The sequence below is a fragment of the Lontra canadensis genome, unplaced genomic scaffold, assembly GCF_010015895.1.
Source record: "Lontra canadensis isolate GAN:19392208 unplaced genomic scaffold, GSC_riverotter_1.0 scaffold93, whole genome shotgun sequence".
NCBI lineage: Eukaryota > Metazoa > Chordata > Mammalia > Carnivora > Mustelidae > Lontra > Lontra canadensis.
Window position 1 is genome coordinate 7973609 of NW_022631087.1, and position 27842 is coordinate 8001450.

At 47.5% G+C, this 27842-nt stretch overlaps 2 protein-coding genes and 1 pseudogene across 10 annotated transcripts in view; 1 reads left to right on the forward strand and 2 right to left on the reverse strand.

The window, feature by feature from the left end:
* Positions 1–15845, reverse strand: part of FAM227A (family with sequence similarity 227 member A) — a 79202-nt gene extending 63357 nt beyond the window's left edge. The window contains exons 1-6 of one of the 3 annotated variants that reach the window (XM_032836673.1): positions 15573–15845; positions 11778–11905; positions 9969–10051; positions 3426–3495; positions 2764–2840; positions 654–800 (exon numbers count right to left, since the gene is read on the reverse strand). In XM_032836673.1, the coding sequence (XP_032692564.1) occupies positions 654–800; positions 2764–2840; positions 3426–3495; positions 9969–10051; positions 11778–11901 (501 nt within the window). In that variant the 5' untranslated portion in view covers positions 11902–11905; positions 15573–15845. Of the gene's footprint in view, positions 1–653; positions 801–2763; positions 2841–3425; positions 3496–9968; positions 10052–11777; positions 11920–15572 lie in introns of those variants that run through there. The other 2 variants (XM_032836672.1, XM_032836674.1) reach the window with 2 other exon arrangements.
* Positions 15846–16133: 288 nt separating this feature from the next.
* Positions 16134–27656, forward strand: CBY1 (chibby family member 1, beta catenin antagonist). Of its 7 annotated transcripts, none has more exons than XM_032836717.1 (5): positions 16134–16198; positions 23778–23890; positions 25663–25768; positions 25849–25967; positions 27000–27656. In XM_032836717.1, exons 2-5 carry the CDS (start codon positions 23813–23815, stop codon positions 27078–27080), a joined length of 384 nt encoding a protein of 127 aa, XP_032692608.1. In that variant the 5' UTR covers positions 16134–16198; positions 23778–23812; the 3' UTR covers positions 27081–27656. The 7 variants fall into 7 exon arrangements, with proteins under 7 accessions (XP_032692608.1, XP_032692610.1, XP_032692612.1 ...); XM_032836719.1 differs by having other exon boundaries at positions 16144–16198; positions 23775–23890; XM_032836721.1 differs by having other exon boundaries at positions 16158–16208.
* On the reverse strand, positions 19952–20899 carry LOC116854658 (annotated as a pseudogene).
* Positions 27657–27842: the final 186 nt, after the last annotated feature.

Sequence of the window (27842 nt, forward strand, 5' to 3'; positions counted from 1 at the left end):
CTGAGGCACAGCTACAGGGCTACAGATCCACTTCCTTGGCCTTCCCCCTCCCCACCCCTCCTCACACTCGTCCCCACCTCCTGAGTACCCAGTGCTGTCTCACCCTTGTTCTGGGCCTTGGGAAGTCCCCCACCCCACCTCGTAAAGAACCCAGCACGCTCCATGTGGTAATTCACCCCAAAGGATGCCAAGGGATCCCACACCCCTTGGCACCCCTCAGAATATATTCTAGGAATATATTCTAACTAATATCTAATTTTAAAAAACAAACAAGAAATTAAGATTACTAACATACAATGTAGCTATTGACAACAGAGCATGTGTATCATTGATAAAGAAACATACACGGTGAGGGCACGTGATCAAAATTTCCTGCTGATATAGGATACATGATCAAAACAGTGTGGAAATCAGTCCCCTGGGAGGGAAAATCTAGGTTTCGGAGGGAGCTTGGGTTCCAATCTTGGTTCAGTCATTTGCAAACTGTGTGGCCCTGCGTGACTTAGTGACCTGGACTCCGTTTCCCTTTCCGGGGGTATAAAACAGGGACAGCTGCGTGTGCCTGTCGTGCGCATTGCTATAAAGCTGGGGTACAGCTGGGCCTCCTGGAGCTGACTGTGAACAGTGGGGAACCGCCCACCATCTTTCCTTACCTTGCCACTGAGGGGGTGTCTCTCAGAGCGGACCACATTGCCCACCATGTCACAGAAGTGCACCCCGTTTGGAAGCCTGTTTGGTATGGTGCTGTTCAACGATGTGTACTGGTACAGTTCTGCCAAGAGATTTTTGTGGGCTATTTTCTGAAACAAAAAGAATATGGAAATGAGGTTTGCCATTTGATGGTTTAAAACTAATAATAAGATACCTTCCCCTTTCATCACGAAGATGACATAACCACTTTTTACAACGCTGAAAAAAAATGGGGGTGCATTCATGACCCCAGCACCTCTTACCATACCTCTATTTGTGTTATTTTTATTTTCCCTTTCAGGCTTTGAGCACCTGTATACAAATGGGTATGTGTAATTCACTCACTTTACAAAACATAAACATACACACACACTCTCTCCACTTCGGATTTTCCATGTTGCTACACTGTCTTCAACTTTATCACTTAAGATGATAGATCCTTTTGGGGCACCTGGGTGGCTCAGTCGCTAAGCGTCTGCCTTCAACTCAGGTCATGATCCCAGGGACCTGAGATCAAGACTCACATTGGGCTCCCTGCTCACCAGGAGGCCTGCTTTCCCTCTCCCACTCTCCCTGCTTGTGTTTCTGCTCTCTCTCTCTCTGTCAAATAAATAAATAAAACCTTTCCAGGGGCGTCTGGGTGGCTCAGTGCGTTAAAGCCTCTGCCTTCGGCTCAGGTCATGATCCCAGGGTCCTGGGATCGAGCCCCGCATCGGGCTCTCTGCTCAGCAGGGAGCCTGCTTCCTCCTCTCTGCCTGCCTCTCTGCTTACTTGTGATCTCTGTCAAATAAATAAAATCTTTAAAAAAAATCTTTCCAAAAGAAAAAATCTTAAAAAAAAAAAAAAAAAGATAATAGCTCCTGTTAAGGAGATGTGCTATCATTTAATTAACTACTCACTGATGACCTCTAATTGATATTATCATCATTAATGATCAGAGCATATGGCTTCCTTCCTTTTGGGTTTATTTATTTAGAAAGAATTTCTGAAAGAGGCAATATAATAACCAAAAAATAGATGAAAATACAGAAAATTGGAAGAGGAAATTGATCGCCATCACCTAAGGCACCTACTGGAAACATTCTGTGGGATCAAGAAACTTTCTAATCGGCCTGTGGCATTGGCATTGGCAGAACTCCCTGAAGAACTGCTCTGACCGGGACTCAGACCACCTGACCAGCTGTGCCCCCTGGGGCTGGGCCTTCACAACTGCTCGGCCACCGTCAGAGGCAGTGTGGCACTTGAGACCCACTCTCGAGCATCGGGCTTTCCACTGTGTGGGAATTTCCTAGGCCGTGGTGACAATAATAGGTGGTTTTGCGGGTTCCGGCGTGGTTTGAATACATATGATGTGGGAGCTCAGAAGACTCTGCACTGGGGTGGCTTCGAGGTGGGGCCAAACCGCAGCCCCAGGGGCAGCCGCCAGCCCCTACATGGGGCGGGCAGTGGGGGCTCTGCCATCAGCCAGGTGATGATGCTGGACAGGCTGCTGTCAGCTTCCTGCGGTGTCCCAGTGACGGACACCACGTGCACTGGGTGTGACCCGGTCTCTTGGGGTGGGGCAGCACCCGGGCTCCTCTGAACTTACCGTTTCTAAGAGGACCCACCTTTTTTTTTTTTTTTTTAAGATTTTATTTATTTATTTGACACAGAGAGACAGCAAGAGAGGGAACACAAGCAGGGGGGAGTGCAAGAGGGAGAAACAGGCTTCCCACTGAGCAAGGAGCTAGATGTGGGGCTCGATCCCAGGACCCTGGGATCATGACCCGAGCTGAAGGCAGACACCTAACGACTGAGCCACCCAGGTACCCAGAGGACCCACCTTTGATGCTCTACAAAGAAACAGACAAATGACCTCTGAACACTCCTCATTTTACCCCTATGGGGGTGGTATATGAGAAATTTCAGAGTTATTAAGATACCTTAAGATCCTCTAAAAAGGGGCCCCCTGTGGGTCCCCCCCCCCCCGCACCATCACCAGCCAGGTGCCCAGCATGCCCTCCCCAGGAATAAAATCTAATTTTGTGCCCCATGGAAACCAGTCAGAAAGAGACCCAGCAATAGATCCCTTACCCTTTTAGAAATGAAAGGTCTGACACTCCTGGATTCGGAGCCTCTGCAGATGAACTCTGATTTGCTTCGACTCTTGTCTGCGGAAGAATGGAGGAGAAACAGGATGTGAGTAGCCATGGGGTCTGGGCCCCGCTGTGCGCTAATTATGGCTATGACTGTTCACTCTGCCTGAGCTGCCAGGTGATGGCCACACTGGTAGTCTCACTGGACCCCACCTGCATTTGGTGACTCACTAAGACTCCCCACCCCCCATGGGTTAGACTCCTTGCCCCGGGAGGAGCAGACAGAGCATGCGCTGTGAAGGCAGGCTGGGACCCGAATCCAGGCCCGCCTGCAGACAGGCTGTTCCCTGGCCCCTGAGCCGGTGCCCTCATCTGTAAACTAAGTTCAGTGGCACCTGCCCCACAGGTAGGGACATTATGAAGTTTTAACAAAGGAGTCTGCCCGAATGCCGTGGCGCAGCGCGCCACGTAGCAGGCTGTCTCTACGTGTGCCGTCCTTCCCTCCTAACTTGCCCAATGCTAGCAACTCAGACTCCTTCAGAAGAGGACGAAAACATCCTCAGCTGAAATGCTGGATTCCTGATTAACTGCATTTGGGATCCTAATGAAAGCCGATCCCCACAAAAACACCAGCAAGGCTGTATGAGAAAGGATATTTGCCTCTGTTTCTCAGGCCGTCTTGACTTTTCTCTCTCAAAGCCTTCTTCTCCAACTCATATCTCTCAATTGCCTTCAAAAATCAAAAAGAAAAGGGGCATTAGGGAATTCATGCAGATCTCAGGGCGGGGGGTGTCGGAGAGCAGGCCATGTCTCCTGCTGGTGTGGAAAAGGTCTGGAGCAAAGTTGGTGGCACGCCTCACATTCTCTCCATGGCCACCTCAACCGTTGGTGTCACTGACCGCCCCTGCCCCCACCAAGTGTCAACCACCAGTACATTTGCCTGCGCTGCCCTTCCTCCTGGCCTTGCTTCCTCTTGTCTATACCTCTGAGGGGTACAGAATTTGGAATGGGTCCAATCAAGCTCCATGAGTTAAAAGCTATTGTTTAAATCCTCTGTAGGGGGACAATGATATCTACCTTATCGGGTGTTTGTTAAGGATCAGATATAAAATACTGAACACATCTTAAAACATAAGCACAGAGGCTATGAGGTAGGAGCGGCTCAATAAAGGGTAATTACTATTATTATTAATCACCATACCCTTGACTTCTCAAGAGATTTCTCTTGATCTCTGACTCTCCCCACCCCAATCCCTTCTTGGGGAAAGAAAAGGAAAGAAAAATGAATGTCAGTGACCCAAAAAGTTGTACTGATTGTCAACCATGAGCCCAGTACCATTTTTGGATGATAAAGCTAATGAAGAATTAGCTCTGTGCTCTTGCCTTAGGAATTTACAACCTATCTGGACACTCACATCTGCACACATGGACCAATTAAGTCCTGAACTGCTACATTTGGGACTGGAACAAATGAGAGCAGTGTGAGCTGGAGCAATCACAGAGGACTGCCCAGAAGAGGCGGGACACAGTGTTGGGGGACATGATGAGGCATGTGTCTATCGTGCTTGAAACCCTGTGAAATGCCCCTCCAGCTTCCCATCACCTTATCCGAAATTGACATGTGCACAGGTGTAGGCGGATGGGAAAAAGGGTCACATGGCTAAGTCTGTCAACACTGTTGCTCCAAAAAAAGGAGTCCAAGAGGAGGCACAATGAGCGACTCGGATGGGTATAACCCAATGTAGCAAAACAGCAGCATCTCTGAGCCTTATCGGGATGCCATTGTAGCCAAGATTGTCTAGGTCTTGAAAGGATGGACGAGATTTGCACACAGAGAGAGCAGAAAGGACAGAAGAACATTGGAAGAAAAGCAAGTTTTAGGGGGAAATGAGGAGACCAGTGTGGGGCTGTTTGCGTTGGAGATGACATCGGTACCTACAAGTGCCAAGTCAACTCCCAAACCTGGCTGATGGCCAGCACAGCTGGGGAATTACTCACATAGACCAGTTCACTAGAGACGCTCGCTCCTGACATCTGCCTTGGGTCAGGAACTGTTTATTTATGGTGGCGCCTGAATAGTTCTCTATTTAAATTTTAAAAACCAGTAAATATTTTACAAGGTATAAAATCAAATAGTAGAGTCAGAAGTCTCCCTCTTAACTCCCCTACTCCCCACAACACCCTCAGTTCTTGTATACTCTCCATGTTCAAATGAGAACACATAAAACATACAGTTCTGTGCAATGTTCTTTTTCACTTTTAGGATTTTTTTTTTATTTTTTAAGATTTTATTTATTCACTTGATGGAGAGAGACACAGTGAGAAAGGGAACACAAACAGGGAGAGTGGGAGAGGGAGAAGCAGGCTTCCTGCCAAGCAGGGAGTCTGATGCAGGGCTCGATCCCAGGACCCCGGGATCATGACCTGAACCGAAGGCAGACACTTAATGACTAAGCCACCCAGGTGCCCCTTAGGGTTTTGGTTTTTTTTTTTAAGATTTTATTTATTTATTTGAAAGAGAGTGAGTGAGCGAGGATGAGCAGGAGGAAGGAACAGAGGAAGAGCAAGAAGCAGACTCCCCGCTGGGTAGAGAGCCCAATGTGGGACTCGATCCCAGCACCCCAAGATCATGACCTGAGCCAAAGGCGGATGTTTAACCAACTGAGCCACCCAGGCTCCCCTCACTTTTAGATTTTAAAAACCTCCCAGGAAGTCCAATGATCAGTTAGGTTTCAGTGTCACTGCTCCAGGTAGCTGGACTATGAGGCTGAAGCACAGGAGAGAAGCTAGAATTTGCAACTGTATCACTCATTCCACAGATATATCCTGAGCACCTGCTAAAGGCCAATGCCATGCCCAGGTCAAGTGCAGCAGTGAGCAGTGAAAGCCATCCCTGCCTTCCAAGGGCTCGAGGATCGGTGGGGAGAAGCAAGTGATTATGAGGTGATGGATGCTGCCGTGGGAAGGGACAGGATGCCAGACGTGTGCCCAGAAGGAGCACTGACACTACTCCTGGGGTCGAAGATGCTGGGAAGGCCTTTCCAGAGTGATGATCTGCGGGCAGAGCGTGGAAGGGAGGAAGACTGGAAAGGAGAGCTAAGGAGAGCTAAGCATGGTTCAGAGATGAGGAAAACCCACACTGAGTGCATGGAAGAAGGAAGAGAAATAGGACGTGGCTGTGTGGGATGCAGGGAGGGGATCTGGGGCTTACTCATTTTTTTTTTTTTTTAAGATTTTACCTGTTTATTTGACAGAAGGAGATCACAAGTAGGCAGAGAGAGGGGAAGGGAAACAGGCTCCCCGCCGAGCAGAGAGCCCGATGCGGGGCTCGATCCCAGGACCCTGGGACCATGACCAGAGCTGAAGGCAGAGGCCTTAACCCACTGAGCCACCCAGTAAGTAAGTAAGCCAGCCCCTTACTCATTTATTAGTACACATCAAGAAAGCACTTCTCAGGCCCCAGGCATCATGCTAGGTGCCAGCCAGGAGGGCAGCATGGAAGCTGGAGAAACCAGTCTGGCTAAGGGGCTGCCTCGGGAGAAGCAGCCACAGAGTCAAGGCCTGGTGAATAGAGAGCAGGGCAAACCACAGCCAACAGAGGGTGGGCAGGGTAGCCCCGGATGGGCTCTGGGGGCAGAAGGCAGACCCGACAGAGCTGACCAGCTGCTTGGGCAGAGGACAGGAAGGACAGGCAAGGAGTCCCTTCCTCCTAGTCAAAGGAGGACCCGAGACTGCTCTGGCCAGCCCCTTCCTGGATCCAACCGGCAACAGAGAGCACCCGAGGAGATATGCCAAAGCTGGGCAATCTTGAAAAGCCACTGGATCCTGCTTCTGGGAGCAAAACATTCTTTTCCTGCTTTTAACATTATAATTGGGGGAAAAAAATCACAGGACATACAAATACATTTCTGTTATAAAATACCCAAATACTACAGAATTATTTAGAGTAATAAATGTTTTACTCACCTCCCATGTCCCCCACTTTCCAGAACTGACTCCATGGATTGTGTGTAACCTTCTAGACTTTTCTCTTACATGTTTATACATATAGAATGTCCCTCCCGTGAGCCAGGCACTCTTCTCTGCCCTGGTTTAGGGGTTTTGGTGAGTTTTAACTCCTCTAATTCTTGCAACAGCCCCATGAGAACCTTTATTACTGTTATCCTCATTTTCTAGAAAACAGAGATTCACAAAGGTTTAATAATTTGCCTAATGTCACGATGTGAGAAAACAACAAAGCGGGAGTTTAAGGTTGGACAGTCTCACTCTGGAGCCTGTGCCTCTAGGGCTATGCCCTCTCCCATGGACACATGCACACACACAGGTACAAGGCTGCTTAAAGTCCATGCCACCACTCCAGACCCCGTGTGTGTTTTGCCTTTACTCACAATTTGTGGGGGAGGGGCGACTGAAACCAGTGGTCTGACTTCGGCATGAGCAAACAACAGTTTAGCCTCCGTGAAAGGCAATCCATTTTTACCAAAATTGGACAATTTCAATTCTAGAATCCTACCTGCAGAAATACTTGCGAACGAGCCCCAAGATACACATACAGAAACATTCCCATGTTCAGTCTGATGAAAATACCACTGAAATCGTATCAGTAGGGAACAGTCGAATTTATTACGTCACGATGTGGCATATTCCCTACGGATAAATTCAGTTATGGGCTTTTCAAGGTTCCCCAGCATTGGCATGTCTCCCCAGGTGCTCTCCAGGATTACACAGCCACAAAAAGAAAGGGGCAGGGCAACAGTATGGACTTCAAAAAATCTCCAAGAGATTCTAAAATAATTCTAAAAATGAATAAGGAAAAAAAAAAAAAAGGCAGGTCAACAAACAGCCACAAGGGTGGCTCAGTGGGTTAAGCCTCTGCTTTCGGCTCAGGTCATGATCTCAGGGTCCTGGGATCGAGACCTGAATCAGGCTCTCTGCTTGGCAGGGAGCCTGCTTCCTCCTCTCTCTCTGCCTGCCTCTCTGCCTACTTGTGATCTGTCAAATAAATAAATAAAATCTTAAAAAAAAAGAAAAAAGAAAACAATAACCCTGAATATGTGTGTTCTATTTTTCTAAATGTAAAAAAGAAGGTTTTGGAAGGGTACCCACCAAACGACTAATGATGGTCACTTCTAAGGAGGAAAATAGGGCTGGGAGTGAAGTAAGTTTCAGAGTTTACTTGTATACTTGTAGATGGTTTGAGCCATTTATTTATTTATTTATTTACTTAAAAGTTTTTTGTTTTTTTTTTAGAAAAAGAGACTGTGTGAGCAGGGGGAGGGGTGCGGGAGGAGGGAAACAGAGAGAGAGGATCCCAAACAGACTCCATGCTGAGCGCTAAGCCCAATGCAGGGCTCGATCTCACAACCCTGAGATCATGACCTGAACAGAAACCAAGAGTTGGACATTCATCTGACCGAGCCACCCAGGTGCCCTGGTTTGAATATTTTAGGATAAACATGCATGCCTTGCCATTTAAATTTAAAAAAAGAAAAGAAAAAAAGGGGTCACCTGGGTGGCTCAGTTGTTAGGTGTCTGCCTTTGGCTCACATCATGATCCCACGGTACTTGGATCGAGCCCCGCATCAGGCTCCCAGCTCGGCAGAAATCCTGCTCTCCCCCACCCCCCCAATCCTCCTGCTCATGTTCCCTCTCTTGCTGTGTCTCTGTCAAATAACCCCTCCCCAAAAAAAGACAGACTTGAGAGATGAAATGACCCCAAAAGTCAGCACTAGAAAATTTAGGGGAGGGGGTGAAGCTGAAATCTGTGGAGACAGTCACCAACTCAGGGCCCTGGGGACACAGAAACTTGGTGGAAAGCAAGCTGCTAAGGGTGATGTGGTTAGGAGATTTAGCTGGAGTGAAGTGGCAGAAAACACTTACAAAAGATACATCTGGTAAAGGACTGTCACCCAAAATATACAAAGAATTCTTAAAACCCAACCAGAAAAAAACAAACAACTCTATCAAAAAATGGGCCGAAGACTTGAACAGACACCCCACTTAAGATGATCGACATATGGCAAGCAGACATATGAAAAGATGTTCAATAGTACATATCAATAGCAAATTGCAAACTCAAACGACAGGGAGATATCGTTATATACTGATTAGAATGGCCAAGATCGGGACGCCTGGGTGGCTTAGTTGGTTAAGCGGCTGCCTTCAGCTCAGGTCATGATCCCAGCGTCCTGGGTTGAGTCCCGCATCGGGCTTCTTGCTCGGCGGGGAGCCTGCTTCTCCTTCTGCCTCTGCTACCACTCTGCCTGCCTGTGCTCACTCGCTCTCTCTCTAACAACAATAAAAAAAGAATGGCCAAGATCCAGTATACTGACACCACCAAATGCTGGTGTGGATGGGAGCAACGGGAGCTCTCATTTGTGGCTTCTAGGAATGCAAAATGGTGCAGCCACATAGGGAGACATTTTGGCAGTTCCTTAAAACATTCAACATACTCTTACCAGATGGCCCAGGAATCGCACTCCTCACGGTTTACCCAAATGAACTGAAAATATACATCCACACAAAACCCTGCTTCACAGCAGCCTTATGTATAAATGCCCAAACTTGGAAACAACCACGAGGTGAACAGGTAAATCAACTGTGGCGCATCCAGAGAAAAGGAATACTATTCAAGCGCCAAAAAGAAATGCGCTACCCAAGCCATGAAAAGCCATGGTGGAACCTTAAATGTCTATTACTAAGTGCAAGAAGCCAGCACACTGGAGGTTCTAACTCTAGGAAACTATGGACACAGCAGAAATTTCAGGTGTCGCCAGGAGTCGGCAGCGTGAAAAGGAAGAGCATAGAGGATTTTTAGAGCAGTGAGACCCTTCTGTACGATACTGCAAAGGTGGACAGATGTCATTACACATTTGCCCAAGCTCACAGAATGTGTAGCACTGAACCGTAATGTAAACAATTTTGGGTTGATAATGAGGTGTCCACACAGGTTCATCAATTGTAACAAATGTAACAAACCCACGGGGAGCTTGTCCATGGGCTGGGACAGGGGAAGAAGGCCAGAACTCTCTACTTTCTGCTCAGTTTTGCTGTGGACCTAAAACTCCTCCAAAAAAAATAAAGTTTACTAAGTGTTAAAATATATCTTTGACATCTCTATTGCGCAAATGTGCTTTCCAATAAATGGGGGAGCCCCCAGGTCCCCTCCTGCCTGGAAGCCTTGTCTTAGCACCCATAACTCACCAGGCTGTTGGCCAACGGTTTGGGACTCAGACTGAGCTCGGCAATCTTTTGGTTCACGCGCTGTATGGAGCCAATAATGCAGGCTGGGAGGGGAGTCTGTAAGGAAACTCTCTGCGTATTGATCACACACGGCTATGGGGAAGGCTGGCCTAGCTCATTCTCTTTCTGAGCTGTCTCTCTCCACTTAACTATCTTTTTTTACAAACATTCACACCTCTTTGATCATTTTAAATGAGCTGCTTTATGAATTCTAAATGAAAATTAACCATATCCTAGACACCTTGGAAAAGAGAAAAAGATTCTTCCATTACACTCCCATGTTAACAACTTCTGTTAGGATCTGGGGAGATTTCCTTCCAGTATTTTTGATATACATACCTTTTTTCTATCATTATAATCTCAGCAAATGTCTATTTTAGGGCTCTGACTTCTCTTTCACTTGTTATTATGATCATTTTCCAAAAAGCTAAATAATCCTACTATTTTAAATGGCATTGTATGAATCTATTTAGAGAACACACCACTTGACTGTTCCATGGTTACTGAATATTTAAGTTGATCGTTGTGTCTTACAATTAAAAATAATGCCGTGATGTACACAGTAAGAGAGCTATTTCCATATTTTGGATTATTCTTCCAACAGAGATTTTCAGGTTAGGGATGATGGCTCAGAGGGTATCTTGACCTTGTTTATCACTCTTGAAATCTCTGTTCAGCTCAAGGGCCCCTCTCGTTACCCTCTCTATCTCTGCATTTCTTTCTATCTTGGCCTCAACCGGTCTAGGATATAGCCTCTGTAGTAGCCCCATAATCCTATCACTCCTCACTGCCTTCACATAAAGCAGGGTCACTCTTACTTCCATTACTCTCAAGGGTTCTCACAGATTGGAGGATACTTGACAAATGAAGATGCCAAGGAGGGACATGACAAATCACAGGAAGTGAAATGGGTTAGTTACGTTGAGATGAGTGAGGGATTAAGAAGAAAGAGGGGACATCAGAAAAAGGCCCAGGAAAGTAAGTCCTCGAAGCAGACCTTGATGGGATCACTTGTGCTCATCTTGAGAAGGGATCCTGACAGGTGCAGACCCAGCCAGCCTGGCTGGCAGCAGCGGGACTTGAAGGTCAACAAGCTCTTGATGAGACAAGATGACCTGGGGTTATTTATAACCCAAAAGGGTTATATGACAAATGAGCTCTAAGGTCCTCCATAGACAGGCTTCTGACGGTCCCTGGCAGAGAGTTCAGAGTCAGAAGTGAGATGTGGATCAATGAAGGCAGGGCTAGAGAAGTCAGATGCTGGAAGAGCCTGGGGGATGCCAGAACGGGCAAACTCGGAGGCCAGGCAGAAGGTGAGGGCCGGTGATGACAAGAGGTGAGGTCAGCTGGGGTGAGAACAACAACAAAGTTGTGTCTGAAGGTCACTTATCTGGGGGCAGAGGGCTACACCGGGACTTCTTAGTTGCCATCTATAATTCCTGGGAAGACAGAAGAGAAAGAATGAGAAAATGAAAAAAATATATAAGCTTTTTTTTTTTCCCCCTTCTTCTTTCCTAGTCTTTCAACCATTATTTCTAGTACTTCCTCCTCCGGGGCCCTTTCTGATTATCCTAGTAAAATAAACTCAAACCAAACAATCCGTCAGTCTCAACAGATTCTTTCAGAGGACAGTAGGGCTTAACTGATTGAAAAAATTAACGAGCACATAAGGAAAGGAGCTGATCGTGCGTGACACAGACGCAGGCAGTGGTTACCCCTCTGGGGCAGGTGTATTTGGCCTGGATTGTAGACGGCACCATAGAAGGATACGGGGTGGGTTGTCCTCCAGACTCTTCCTCAGGGCATTCTCCACCGCCTTCCGGGTCACGAGGGAGACAGTCAGGTGCTCATCCATTGGCAACATGGGCAAGGCAGTGACATTGATGACATCCATGTTCCTGAAATAAGCCATTGTCCGGTTTCTCGTAGAAGGACAGAAGAGTAACTTTCTGCCTAAGAGCCCCCCCATTTCCTACCCCAAGCTTGCTCTCCGTTCAACCGGCCTGCGGGGAATCATAGATAGCATAGAACCATCTTAGAAAACACAACCACGCTCAGCCGGTGAAGTGGGGCTGATGGCAAGACACATGCTGCCTGCCACGTGGGGAACGGAGGCCATCGTCTGACAGCCCTTCTGAGGGATTCCAGACATACATATTTTCCTTTTCCCGTTGATGCTCTTCTGCCCTGTTTCCCATAAACGGTTCTAGTTTTTATTTATTTATTTATTTGACAGAGAGAGAGAGAGAGAGAGAGAGAGAGAGAGAGAGACAGCAAGAGAGGGAACACAAGCAGGGGGAGTGGGAGACAGAGAAGCAGGCTTCCCGCTGAGCAGGGAGCTCAATGTGGGGATCGATCCCAGGACCCCAGGATCATGACCTGAACCGAAGGCAGACGCTTAACGACTGAGCCACCCAGGTGCCCCTCTAGTTTTTTTTTTTAAACAAGGAGACTAGAAGGCTGAAAAGGCCAGGGCTCCAGGCCACCCAGCAAACCAGTTTCCAAGTTAGAAAGGAAATCAAATCCTTGTCTCTCTGAGACTCCTCTGCCAAGTCAGAGTTCTGGATTGGATTCCTAAGACCCTTTTCAGCTCTCAGATGCTGGACTCTGTGACCCCAGGTCCATCTCCTCAGCATGGGCTGCTGATCTACTCAAGGCTTCCTGCTCCCTCCCAGAAAACTGGCCCTGTCATTGCTCGTCCTCCTGGTTTCAGGTCACTCTGGCTGAAATGTTCTCCTGGGTCCTTGCTTACAGGCCAGGAGTTCCTGCTACCATCTGTGGGTCTTCCAGGGCCAGAGCCTGGGAGCATAGGCCTGGTTCTAAAGAAGACTCAGATCAGCCCTCAATAAGCTCCTATGTAGTGGAGGGAAAGAGAAAAGGTAGTTTAGTGGGAAAATTACCCCAAGGGCTCACCACAATGTCTTTCCCTCTCCTTGGGCTCAAGCCCTCCGCTCTGCCTCTTTTCCGCAGCCATGCTTCCCGTATGTCTGCCCCTGCTCCGCTATGTTCTTGTGCCCCTATGTCTTTTCACCTGCTGTTCCCTCTGCTCCATGCTCATCCCACATGACGTATCTTTTGGAAAACCTTCTTTTATAAACAGTTTTTAAGTAGGTTCCACGCCTAACACGGAACCCAACTCAGGGCTTGAACTCATGACCCTGAGATCAAGACCTGAGCTGAGATCAAGAGTCAGGCACAACCAACTGAGCCACTCAGGTGCCCCACTTTTGGAAAACCTTCTTGAATGACTCCAGGCCATTAGTTACGGCCCCTCCTCTGGCAAGTTTTGGATTCTGCTTTCATCTCTCCATCACAGCACTTATAATTCTGAAACGGAATTAGTTGCTTCCACATATTCTCCATTAGGCAAATTGATCCCTAGGGATTAGGTACACTCAATATTCGATTCCATTTTAGACCCACTCACCATACCTACTTTTAGTCTGAAGAAGCTTGGGGCTGTCCCAAGTCAGCTGGATCACAGGAAAGGCTGTCCCAGGCCCAGGTTAATATTATTTTTCCTCCTTCCAGCTCCTAGTCTTTCACTACATAGGCAAGGGGGAGAGGGTAAGGAGGAGACAGGTGCATTGCCGGGCTTCTCACTTTCCTCCCACCCACTCCCCAGCATGACTGCAAAATTATGGCATGTTCTCTGAGAAGCAGGCTTAAGGTGACTCTGTCAAGAAGCCTCTTGCTTTAGCTTAACATTCTCCCTCATGCCTAATGGAAGAATTGGCTATTAATATGATTCTTTTTTTTTAAGATTTTATTTATTTATTTGACAGAGAGAGAATGATCGAGAGAGGGAACACAAGCAGGGGGAGTGGGAGAGGGAGAAGCAGGCTTCCCGCTGAGCAGGGAGCCCAACGCAGGGCTCGATCGCAGGACGCTGGGATCACGACCTGAGCCAGAGGCAGACGCTTAACGACTGAGCCACCCAGGCGCCCCTATTATTGATTCTTTTTTTTTTCCAAAATATTTTTATTTATTTATTTGACAGACAGAGATCACAAGTAGGCAGAGAGGCAAGCCTGGGGGTGGGGGTTGTGGTGGGAGGGAAGCAGACTCCCCGCTGAGCAGAAAGCCCGATGTGGGCCTCGATCCCAGGACCCTGAGATCATGACCTGAGCCGAAGGCAGAGGCTTAACCCACTGAGCCACCCAGGCACCCCTATTATTATGATTCTTAAAAGAAATGTTTAAAATACACACTGTTCTCTTCTGAATTTTTCAGCATACCATTTTAGGTATTCTCTGAAACAGGATACGCTTTTACCAGCATTCCTTGGGGAGGAAAAAAGGATGGGGGAGAAAATGAATTTTGCTGATTCTCTACCCTGCGGGCTTCACTGTCGTGTTGGGGGCAGACAAGTGGAAGAGTAACAAACATTCTGCCCTCACGTAGCACATATTTGACAGCTGGGATGTCTCCTGTTTGAAGTTAACATGTTACACGATTTTAAGCATGTTTAAATAAGTGAAAATGATGCCGACTTTGGAATCAGACTTCTGTTCTTCAGCCACTCGATTTACGGAGTGTCCAACACAGCCCAGCAGTGTGCTCTTACTGGGGACAGGGTGGTCAGTTAAGCCAGACCTGATTCCTGCTTTAATGAGCTTTAAAGACCTTATGTCTACAGGGGAGATATGCAATAATCAAATGATTACACAAATAATTGTGAATTATAACTGCAACCACTGCTTTGAAGGAAGGAATGCAGTGCTGTGAGATTAGCTGAAATTAGGTATGGACCCAGTTACGGCTTGAAGGAAGAGCAGGAGTTAATTAGATAAAGGTGGGGGGAAATAACCATCCAAGCAGAGGGGAGTTAGTGTAGACAGGTAGGAAAAGGCTAGATCTGTGTGTCACGGTAGCCATTAACCACATGTGACAACTGAGGTCCTTGAAATCTGATTGGTGTGACTGAATAGAAATTTTAATTTTAATTAAGTTAAACTTACAAACTGAAGCAGTTGAGTATATGTTGAAATGATTATATGTTAATATTGACTATATGTTGAAATAATAATATTTGGGGCACATGAGTTAAATTAAAGACTCAAATTAATATAACCTGATTTTTTTTTAACTCTTTAAAATATGGCTACTAGAAAATTCTAAGTGACACATGTGGCCCCCATATGTTTCCATTGAATAGTGACGGGTTAGACCATGCAGTTTGATTCTAGGACATAGAACTCCCCCCTTTTCAATGCACTGAAGTGTAGTTGGAAGAAAAGTGGACTTGCAGCCAGAGACCCATGGGATCTGGCCCTCATTGGATGGATGACCTGGTGCACTCACGTACTAGGTACCCAATAAACATCCCCTGAATGGCTCTTAGTTTAATTTTTCAAATGGAACCAATAATACACACTGTTGGGACTTCAGGAGATCTGGCGTTGATCCTCGCACAGTTCTCTGCCCTTGTTCACTGTGTCACCTTGAAGTGGTCCCTGGACCTCAGTTTCCCCTGCTTGTAAAAGCAGATCAGTGCCTGGACGTGGGGAGGTGGCTGTCTGCGGAAGAGGGCGGGGCGGGTCACCGTCTGTCTTTCCGTCTTACCTGAAGACATCGGCGGAATCTGACGAACTTAGGGCCGGTTCCGCCACGAGTCGTTCAGCGGACGCCGAAAAGTTCTGGATGGGACATCCGACACCTGTTGCCCCTACATCCACCAGGAAGGGGTGCCCTTTGCTTTGTGGTGAGGAGGAAGAGGAGCGTCGGGGAGAGGCCCATTTTGCCACTATGAGTCCTGGCGTTCTCAAGGCAACGCCAGGCGCAGTCACCACTTCCACCTTTGCCACAACAATGGAACCTTGGTGAGCCTCGGCGGCGTCCGCGAGACGCCGTTACCACGGTGACGGCTCGGGGTTGGGGGCTGGGGAGACCAGACCAATGGGTTTGTGGGGAGACTGTAGTTCCTCTTCCCAGTCTATAGCACGGGGCATGTCAGTGACTCCAGGAGACATCCCCTCCAGAGTCTCTTTAATATACCTAGCGCAATCCTCAAGGGTTTCTGGTGCCTCGCGTAGGGACCCGTTGTGCACCTCACCGCGCCCGGCGCCCCCACCTCCCGCGATGGTAGAGTCCTGGGCGGGGATGCGCGTGCGCACATCGGCGGAGGGGGGCGGAGCAACGCCAGAGTCGTGGTCGCGGCGGGTGACGCGGGCCCCTGCAGGCGGTTTCCGGCAGGTATCGGTGTGTCTGTGGACCTGGCCTTCTGGGACGCGCTTAGGTCTGAGCACCGCGTCGGCCCAGAGCCCGAGGAGGGGGTGGGACGCCCGGGCGTTGTCCAGGGCTTCCCAGCCGCTGGAGCGGCCGGAGGGCGCGGGACAGAGGGCGGAGGCTGGGTTCACCCCAGGCGGGTCGCCGCCCTCCTCGAAGTGGGTTTCCTCAATTATAAACTGGGTTGGTAATTCCTCCCCGCAGATCGGTTGCGAAGAGGATGAGAGTGCGTGCGGGTGCACGTTTGTTCTCTACCGTTAGTTGAGTCCAGCGGCCCGGGGAGGCAGAGTATCTGTGTGGCACGTACTTGGCTAGCTCTGAACTCTTTGAGAATCCAACGAAAGCCGAAAGCGGCTCCTTCCCTTCTTGTTAGATTTTAAAAAGATAATGTATTTTATGGCCCATTGCAAACTGTAAAGCATTGCACAGCGATGAAGTGATTATCATCAGCTCAGAGGGGTAGACCTTATTTGAAGCCCAATTCCACCACCTTCCCAACCTGTGATTGGGGACGAGTTACTTCTTTCACACTCAGTTGTCTGTTTCCTGAGGCATACTTACCTCGATCTATTTCTCAGGGTTGTTGCGAGCATCAAATGCCACGGCTTTTTATAAACACTATAACTCCCTGTAAGTGGGTACTGTTGCTATCCCTGTTTACAAATAAGCCTGAGGCCCAGAGAGCATTAAGCTCGGGGGATCCCAGTGGGGCTGAGCAGCAGAGCCATGATGGGAAACCAGATGTCTCCCTTCACTTAGAGTTGAGCCCTCTCTCTCCAGGGAGTTTCACTAGAGAGAGAGCTACCTTGTGCCAAGGGGCTCGGCTCAGCTGGGACCTCAGGGTCCACACTTGTGCTCCGGATCTTAGGGTCTCAGCCAAAGTTGTTTGTGGATTATTGGATATGACTTAAAAGACATTTGGTCCAGACACTTCCTTTTCCTCATCTGAAATATATTCATGATAGTTCTCTGCTTAAGGGTTATGAGAATGAGATTACGAGGGAAGTGCCCCCTGTTAAAACCTTGAGAGAGAAAGTAACTTGGCCAAGGTTTAGCATGCAACTGAGGGGCAGAGCCAGACCTGGAACTTGGTCTGTTGTGTCCAAGTGATATGCTCAGGCCTAGTACTCTTAGCACAGTGGCAGGCTTTCCAAGAATGACCTGGCCAAGTATTTTTCCTTCTTCAGATGTCTCCAGGTGTTTGGAAGGTTAGGGGCTGCTTTTTAGTTGTTTTTTGTTCATTTGTTTTGTTTTTTTCATAATTAACATCATTGTAATTTATTAAATCCAGAAGTATATTTCTTTTTTTTAAAGGTTTTATTTATTTATTTATTTGTCAGAGAGAGAGAGAAAGAGAGAGTGAGCACAAGCAGGCAGAGGCAGAGAGAAAGAAGCAGGGTCCCTGCTGAGCGTGGAGCCCGATGCGGGACACAATCCCAGGACCCTGGAATCATGACCTGAGCAGAAGGCAGTGGCTTAACCAACTCAGCCACCCAGGTGTCCCTCTTTTGTTTAGTTTCTTAAAAAAAGATTTAATTATTTATTTGAGAGAGAGAGAACAAGAGTAGGGAAAGGGGAGAGGGAGAAGCAGACTCCCCACTCAGCAAGGAGCCCGACTTAGGGCTCGATCCCAGGACCCCAAGATCATGACCAGATCTGAAGGCGGCTGATTAACCGACTGAGCCACCCAAGCACCCTCAGAAGTATATTTCTTTAATATAATTTAATATAATATATATAATTTAATATATTACATAATATAATTTGATATTATTATAACATATAAAATTTCTACCACTTGACAACCTTTTACCTATAAAATGACGATTTCACTAAAGCCAGCCATCCTACCTCCCTCCAAACAGAGAGGAGTTTGGTGTATCTTTCCAAATTTTTTTCTATTTTTTTAATGTACATATATTCTTCCCTTTTTTTTTTTTCTTTCTGTCTTCTCATGGCTTTAAATATTGTTCTGCATCTTGCTTTCTTAATATTTAGAGTGCATTGGAGGTCTTTCCAGGTCAGTTCATATAAAGCTGCCTCAGTGTTTTTACTTGTCCTGTTGCATTCCATTGGAAGAATGTGCTACAATGTATTTGCCTATACCAACCATTGGCAGACATTTTGGATTGTTTTTTATTTTTCACTGTTACCAACAGCAGGGAACATATGTGTGTATATGTCCAATTCTTTTTGGAGGATACATTTTTAGAAGATCTGACAGCCAAAAAGTGTGCACATTTAAAATTTTGCTACGTTTTGCCTGACTGGGAAATTATAACATCTTGTTTCCACCTAAAGAAAACGAAAGTGTCTTTCTCTCCACACCCTACTGGCATTGGATATTTTTTATCTTTTAAGTTTTGCCAATATGGTGAATGAAAATGCTCCTTTTATGATGTACCCCACTAGTTATTTATACAAGGGCAATTTGATATATACCTTTAGCCGACTGACCATGACTGTGGACCTTGGGGAAAACTGGCTAACTTCTCCACGCCCTAGTCTAGTATTTTCATCCCTGATATGGGTAGAAAATACCTGTGTGGCTCAGTGGATTAAAGCCTCTGCCTTCAGCTTGGATAATGGTCTCAGGGTGTGGGATCAGCTCAGATCACGGTCTCAGGGTGTGGCATGGAGTCCCACATCAGGCTCTCTGTGCTCAGCAGAGAGTGAGATTCTGCTAATTAATGATTAGGAGGGATTCTCCTCTCTCTCTGCCCGCCTCTCTGCCTATTTGTGATCTCTCTCTTTCAAATAAATGAAATCCCTGAGCCGAAGGCAGAGGCTTAACCCACTGAGCCACCCAGGCGCCCTAAATAAATAAAATCTTTTAAAAAAAGAAAAGAAAAAGAAAATACCTACCTAATAGGGCTGCTGCAGTGTGCTCAGCATCTGGCCCAACCAATGGTGGCTCTGCAGAAAGTGATACTAGTTTGTGTTACTGCACTCTTTTCTTTTTGGAGTTAAACTCTTTCTTCCCAGATAGGCCCTTTCCATTCCTGTTCTGCCCTCTACAGTCATCAAGATCGTCTTTCCCTCTCCTACCCTTTTACTTTTCTCCAGCAGAACGAGGCCAGGGCCTTCCACTGTTTTGGATGACGCCATAGTGCAGCTTCAGTCTCCCTCAGCATCCTGGTCCCCAGTGCTGTCCCATCCGCCCCCATGATGGAAGTCTTCTGCTCTGTCCAAGCCCTTGTGTTGTGCCCAGGCCCAAATGCCATCCCCTAGGTTGTGAATCTACTGCTGGTTTTTTTGTTTGTTTTTAAAGATTTTATTTATTTATTTGACAGATAGTCAGCAAGAGAGGGTACACAAGCAAGGGGAGTGGGAGAGGGAGAAGCAGGCTTCCCGCTGAGCAGGGAACACAACGTGGGGCTCGATCCCAGGACCCTGGGATCATGACCTGAGCTGAAGGCAGACGCTTAACAACTGAGCCACTCTACTGTTGTTTTAAATTAAAAATACACACCTACCAATGAAAACTCTCATGAGTACACCTGCTCCAAATATCTTTATTTTTATTTATTTATAAATCATACAGACATGAACGTCTGTATTACTGTAAAACCTCCAAAGAAGCTTCTAGACTTTCATCATTAATCTTCGTGACATTAGTTTTTACATCACTGAAAATAGCATGGTTTTTCATCATGTTCTCATTGAGTGCATGTCTTCCTAACTGATGGATTTGTACAGTGCGCTTTTTTTTTAAATTTTAATAAATGTCTATTTTAATGTTTTTCACAATAGAATAAATGCTTCTCTTGATGACTACAGATACGTAAGGCTGTTTGGTAGTATTCAGAACCACCACAGGAATGGTTGTCTTCCTGATTGGTGTGTAGTCTTGAGTAATTATAAGGAATCACTTGTCTGGAACTGCTGTCAAACCAGCAGGACTGCATTTATGCATCCATCATTTTCAGGATTGTTGGTAACCTGGGCATATTTTCCCCAAATAACTTTGCCTCCTTGTGTCACAAGGCCCAACTCGCTCACGTTCACCTCAATTACAGTACCTTTGGTAATAACACCCAAAGTTGTTTATAGTGGGGATGAAGGATTTTTTTTTTACACCAAGTATTGGCAGGCAAAAGGTGGCTTTCAATTCAGGATGTGTTACACGGGCCTTTTTGAAACGTAAGCCCATTGGCCTAATGAATCTTTCGTATTTAGGTGGTTTTCGAGTAAAGCCATCTCCAACAAAGCAGACTTTAGTGACCATTCTCTTCCATGCTTTCTTCTTTCTCTTTCCTGTTAGAATAACTTTTAATACTTCTGTTTCTCCTCGGGCACGAACTTTGGGTAAAAGAACTTCCCATTTTCCCGCTTTCTCTTTTCGTTTTTGTTTAATCATATTAGAAAGTACTTTAAGCTTGAGACTGTCCCTCCCTGTCCAGTAGATACGCAGGCACTGCTCCTTGTGGAGTCTTTTCATCATTCTTTTGTTTGGTGTTTCTCTTTTCATGCATCTTGATAGTCTTTTTCATCTGTATTTTCTCAGCATGGCGCTGTTTATGGTAGAGCTTAGTTTTCAGACCAATCATCTTTTTTGCCTTCTTTGAACGTTCATGAGCCTCTCGACCTTCTTTCTTTCTCTTTTTCTCATGGTAATCCAAACGATAGCCATAGCGCTTCTGGTGTAACTCAATATATTCATTTTATGGCTGCAGAGCCGTGGGGTGCAGCTGTCGGGGTGCAAAGAGAATCTCAGTTTTTGGATCTCCCAGACCCACGAGCTAACTCCACGCCGTGAGTTATCTTTTTGATGATAGTTGATACAAACCTTGTTTCAAATGGTATTGAGAAGTTCTCTTTTTTTTGGCCAGGTTCTTGTCAGATGTGATTAATTCCTTACTGTGTGTTTTTTTTGCCGGGGCGGGGGGGGGGGGTGGTGTGTGTGTTGTTTATTTGAGAGAGAGAAAACACAGGGGGAGGAGCAAAGGGAGAGGGAGCAGCAGACTCCTCGATGAGCAGCAAGTCTGATGTCAGGCTTGATCCTAGGACCCTGAGATCATGACCTGAGCCAAAGGCAGATGCTTAACTAACTGAGCCCCCCAGGCACCCAATTAATTCATTACTGCTTTTGTCTCATAATGTGGTGGAAGAAGATTTTATATGTAGGAGTAGGAAAATTGAGAGCTCTGTTTCCTTCTGTTCATTGTGCTTTTGTTATGATTATCTTCACTCTACAGTTTCTTGGAAGGATCTTTTTAAATGACTTGGTTTTTTTTTTTTTAAGATTTTATTTATTTATTTGACAGACAGAGATCACAAGCAGGCAGAGAGGCAGGCAGAGAGAGAGAGAGGGAAGCAGACTTCCCGCTGAGCAGAGAGCCCGATGCGGGGCTCAATCCCAGGACCCCCAAGATCCTGACCTGAGCCGAAGGCAGAGGCCTTAACCCACTGAGCCACTCGTGCGCCCCACTACTTGTATTATAAATTAAAATTGGGTAATATCTGGGAAGAAATGAACCTTGACCACTGTCTCACACCTTACACAGTAGTTAATTACAGATGAATCATAGTCCTAAATGTGAAAGCTAAAACAATAAAATTTGCAAAGGGTTATATATATGAAAATATGACCTTGGAGTAGGCAAAATTGCTTAAATAGGATACAAAACACTAATCATTAAATAAAATTGATAGATTCCATTAAAATTAAGGACTTCTTTAATCAAAAAGAAACCAATAAGAAAGCAAGAAGACAAGTCGCATATGGGGAGAAAATATTTTCGGTATTCTCTCTCTACAACAAAGAACATATATTCAGCATATATAAAGAGCCCTTACAAATCAGTAAGAAAATGATGGAAAACCCAATAGAAAAGTGGCAAAATCTACCCCCCCACACCGCCTGCCTCTGCCCACTTGTGATCTCTGTCTGTCAAATAAATAAATAAAATCTTAAAAAAAAAAGTGGCAAAAGACTTGAACAACTATGTCACAAAACGAGGTTATCCAAACGTCTGATGGATATATGAAAAGGCGCTCAATGTAGTTAAGCAGTTTAAGCACTCAATGCAGTGTAACTACATACCTACCAGAGTAAATAAAATGAAAAAGATAGGAAATGCCCAAAATTCAAAAATTTGTCCACTGTTGGTAGGACATATAAGTTGTCTCAACCGCTTTGGAAAAGCATTTAGCAGTATCCTGCCAGAGCTGAATATGAAGGTTTGACAGCTTCACAGTTCCACCCCCGGGAGCAGAATCAGAGAAGCGTACTGACACGTACAGAAGTTCATGTGCGTGCGTGTTCTCCGCAGTCGTGTTTCTAATTGACGAGAACTGAAAACAATCCAAACGTCCGCTTACTCAGTAGACTGTTTTACTGCAATGTGAGTGAGCAAAGTGTAACTACACAGACCATAGACAAGTCTCACACACATGCTACTGAGTGGGAAGAAACCAGACACAGAAGACATCCTGCACGAATCCATGGATACAGGCCTGCTGGGCAAGGCTTGCAGCGTGATGAAATGTTCTGTATCCTGGTCTGGAGGGTGTGCGTGTGTGTGTGTGTGTGTGTGTGTGTGTGTGTGGAGTAAAAATTCATGAAGCCATACATTTACTATCTGTATACTTTTCTATGTTACACATAAATATACGAAAATATCGACCCCACCTCCCCACCCCCACAGTGGGCAGTGTCGGTAAATCGACTTCACTGGGCCAGCATGAATGGCAGTAGGTTGCAATGGGCTAAAAGCAAATGGTGGCCGTTGTCAGCCCTGCCATGTGGTGGGCCTCCTCCTTCAGCTGGACACCTCACCGGCCACACAGAAAGGAGACCTTCTGACCTAGGATTGAGTGAGGGGCACCATTCTCACTCTGGAAGGATAATAATTCTCACTCCGAAGTATAGAGCTTCATTTCTCTCTCTTTTTTAAGATTTTATTTATTTATGACGGAGAAAGGGAACACAAGCACAGGGGAGCTGGAGAGGGAGAACCAGGCTCCCCACTGAGCAGGGAGCCCAATATGGGCTCAATCCCAAGACCCTGGAATCATGACCTGAGCTGAAGGCAGCCGCTTAAGCGACTGAGCCACCCAGGCACCCCTAGAGCTTCGTTTCTTTAAGATAGAGTCTGTGCAGGGGCTCTTGCCCCATGTGTGATTCTCCCCAGCATCCAGGAACAAGCAGGACTGCGTTCCTTGCTCTAGATTATAAATCTGGTGATGTCACCTTGTGTGACAAAACTCCAGGCAAGTTAGGCCCTTGCCCATGGTGACGAAACTGTAGACCCCCACAGGTCTGCACTGAAATGCTCACGCCCACTTAGGACTTTAGTCTTTCTAGACCTCCTCTGTTCAGTGGGGATTACAAGAAGAGTAATAAACACGGGGTGCTTGTGAATAGAGGAGTTTCACACAAGGGCTTCACGGAGTGTTCTTCTAGTGAGCTCTCAACACGGGTGCCTTCACCAGGATGGTTGAGAGCCACATGGAAAGATGTATGTTTCCATGATCTGAGGATGGTGGCATAAGGTCATTGACCCATCTGTTTGTATCTGTGACTTTTTCTGACAGTAGGAGGGAGCACCGACCTTTCCTTCATCAGGCCCAAGATGCCTCTCTTTGGGAACACGTTCAGTCCCAAGAAGACGCCCCCTCGGAAGTCCGCTTCTCTCTCCAACCTGCATAACGTGAGTATTACCACTGAGGCCCATCTCAGTGTGCAGGGACTGGAGCATCAGGCGTGGTGTCTGACGGAAGGTGTGGTCCTCCAGTGGCAACGGAGGGTGGGATGAGGGCGTTCCAGGAAGAAGGACAGTCTGCCCGCGGCTTGGAGGGGGCCCTATATCGAGCGGGCCCAGACTTGCCAAGGAGCACACACTGTGTGGGTCTTGGTTTCTTGTGGCTGCAGAAGCCCCAGCATGCTTCCTTGTAAGGAAGACATCCTTCTAATTTGTATTATAGCCATTGCTAAAAATATTTTTAACTCCCGGGGCACCTGGCTGGCTCAGTCAGAAGAGTGTGCGACTCTTGGAGTTGCGAGTTTAAAAAAAACACATTTTTAAGAAGGTTTTATTTATTTATTTATTTGAGAACGGAAGCAAGAGCAAGCGGGTGAGAGAGTGAGAGAGAGAGAGGACACAAGCAGGGGGAGAGGGAGAGAGAGAAGCAGCCTCTCCGCTGAGCAGGGAGCCCGATGTGGGGCTCGATCCCAGGACCCTGGGATCACGACCTGAGCCGAAGGCAAAAGCTTAACTGACTGAGCCACCTGTGTACCCCCTCCAAAAAAAAAAAAAAAAATTTTAAACTCCTGTTTGGAAATCATCGTCAGAGCATGTTCAAGAACCTAGTAAAACAGTTGCTCCCAGAATGATTTTTGGCTCCAAATGGTATTATCCAACTTGCTTTCGCTTTATTCCCAAAACCTGGCCAGGAATTGATTTTAATTGTGTCTGAGAATCAAAATCATTCTTGAAGGACGATGTTTTGCCATCATTAGTGGCACTCGGGTGTGTTGAAGCTCCAGATGCGGCTTCTGGAGTGCAGGGCTGGTCGCATGGACCCCGAAATCCCCAGACCTGGTCCTGGCACCCCAGGGCTGCTGAGTGAGTGGTAGAAACTCTGAAAACTACATTACAGACCACCTCAACTGCAGATCGGGTGTTAGCATTTCACGCCTTTTCTTTTTTCTTTTTTTTTTTTTTTAAGATTTTGTTTATTTACTTGACAGAGACACAGCGAGAGAGGAAACACAAGCGGGGGAGCGGGAGTGGGAGAAGCAGGCTTCCTGCTGAGCAGGGAGCCTGATGTGGGGCTCGATCCCAGGACCCTGGGATCATGACCTGAGCTGAAGGCAGACGCTTAACGACTGAGCCACCCAGGCGCCCCCATTTCATGCCTTTTCTGTGACCTGTAGAGCTCCATGGTAAGCAAGGAATAATGTAGGGGCTTATTACCTCTAAAAAAGGATTTTCTGCTTTATTAAAAATTTATAGTAGGGGGTGCCTGCGTGGCTCAGTTGATTAAGCAACTGCCTTTGGTTCAGATCATGGTCCCGGAGTGCCGGGATTGAGTCCCACATCGGGCTCCCAGCTCTGCCGGGAGTCTGCCTCTTCCTCTGACCTTCTCCCCTCTCATTCAAATAAACAAATAAAATCTTTAAAAAAATTATAGTAGGATTTCTTAAACTGTGAGGTGCCCAGCAGATGTCAAATAATTCAGATTTCGGCTTACAGAGTTTTTCTGGGAAACATGTATAATAAAGTGGAAGATTCCTTCTTCAAAGATTAAAAGTTTTTGTTGTACCTTATTTGATTTTCTGGCTTTGAACAAAAATTATGAAATGTGCCCAGTGATGATTAGAGAAAAGAAATGAGTTGCCGGGGTCACACTGTTAGCAGGAGAGGCGCAGGGACTGGAGTCCATGTGCTTCTTGAACCCCCGGGCGGTGTCTCGTCCACAGCTGGATCGGTCAACCCGGGAGGTGGAGCTGGGCCTCGACTACGGGACCCCCACTATGAACCTGGCCGGGCAAAGCCTGAAGTTTGAAAACGGCCAGTGGATAGCAGGTGGGCTGATCTGCCGTGGTGTCCACCAAGACCGTGGAAACGGCGCCCCCGTGTAACTGCCGGTTCTATCCTTACGCCAGAGACGGGGATCAGCGGCGGTGTGGACAGGAGGGAGGCCCAGCGCCTCCGCAGGCGGAACCAGCAGTTGGAGGAAGAGAACAATCTCTTGCGGCTAAAGGTGGACATCCTGCTGGACATGGTAAGGGGGCGATAGGAAGGGTCGCCTCGTTCTCTCCTCGCGGGAGAGAGCAGTTGGAGTCTGCGTCCCGGCCGCGCGTCAGCGTTAGCGCAGGGGAGAGAGCAAGTCGTTGTGCGAGTCAGGAGCGTGTCGGAGGGAGGGATACTTGAGCTGAATGTGGATAAAGGGAGGAACAGAGGGTGGGATGAAGGCATTCCAGGAAGAAGGACGGTCTGCCCGTGGCTTGGAGGGGGTCCCCTATCGAGCGGGCCCAGACCTGCCAAGGGGCACACTCTGTGCGGGTCTCAGTTTCCTGTGGCCGTGGAAGCCCCAGCAGGGTGGTGTGCGATGAGAGTGTCGGGGACTCGGCAGAGCTGTCCTGCCTTCTGGAGCCAGCCCACCAGGGTCCTCGCCCAGCACCACCACGGGCTTTGTGACTTCAGCAAATTCCTTCGCGGCTCTGTGTGTCTCAGCTTAGTGTCTTCATGGGTGAGACAGGCACCAGAAGAGGAGTGGCCTCGTACTGAGTTAATAACCCAAGGAAAGCACTTGGACCAGAGAAGTGCTCAGAAGTGTAGTCCCTCCTGCCCCCCATTCCCCCAGCAGTAAGCTGTCCTCTGCTTCAGAGAGTAAAGTTTCTGTCCATGTCCCGAGTAGCCTCCATCCCAAGTACGTTGAAAGACCGGAATGAGGAAAGTGACGTTCTTTTTCAAGTATTTCCCCCCTAATCCCCATTATGTGAGCTACGGCTCAGAAACAACTCAGACCCCTAATTCTTTAGCCTTAGGATGCATGGTCTGCCTTTATCATCTCCTGAGGCCTGCTATCTTTAAGGCAGTGAACGCGTGACCAGAATGTTGGGAGGGTGGGTCAGGACTGTTCTTTGTGTACTGGAGGCCCTTGGGGTTCCCCAAGGGGTTCCCTTGGTTGGGGCGGGGTGTGGGCAGGGGAGAGAGAGGCCAGGGGACCTTTCCCCAGGGCACGGAGCACTTTGCAGTCATGACACAGCCCAGAAGGGCGCTGGTTTATTACCGTCTCCGGCCTTCGTTTCAGCTGTCTGAGACCACCGCCGAGTCCCACCTCATGGAGAAGGAGCTGGAGGAGCTGAAAAGCGTCAGCCGCAGGAGGAAATGAAGCCCGTGAAGGCCTTCGTCAGGAGAAAAGGGAGAAGCCCACCGACCAGAGGAGTGGGATGTGGCTGAGGGTCTTTTGTAGCTGAACTAGGGGATTAGGTCCTGGGAGAGAGGGTCATATAATAGGTCCAGCAAGCCCTGGCCCCCTTGGGTGGGCAGCAGGAAGGTACCACGTGCTGGTGGAAACCGGGACCCCAGGCCAGGGCGGTGGGCCAGAACAAGCCCTGGGGTGCTGTCCAGTGGTGACTTCACGTTCATACGCGCCTTCCCAGGCTCAGCCTCACTGGATGGAGGCTGCTGGCCGCAGCAGCTAAAGTTCATTGCCTCATCCCTGACGCTGGTGTCTAGGGCGTGGCGCCAGCAGTTCTAGAGTCCTGTGTTGGGGGCCTTGGATGAACAGCCCTCCTGGCTCTCTGCGCCACCTCCCTGGGGGTCCCTTAAGGAATATTTATTCTCCAAATCCACCCCTCATCTGGCTTCAGCTTCTCGGTGGCGATCCCCAGGCTTCCACGAAAACTCTCTATTTTTGTGCTACTTTCCTGTGTACTTTCTCACAATTAAATGATGGCATATCATCTGTCTGTGGCCAAAGTGACTGAGAAACGAAAGCAGCAGGTCTTGAAGAAGTCAGTGGAGCCTGGAGTCTAAGCGTCTGTTTGGCTGTCCAGAGACACAGTTTTAAAAAATTTAAGTTGTGGGGAAATGTCACCCTGGCCGGAGAAGCGTTCCAGCTCTCTGAGCATCCGCCGAGGCTGACCGGGAA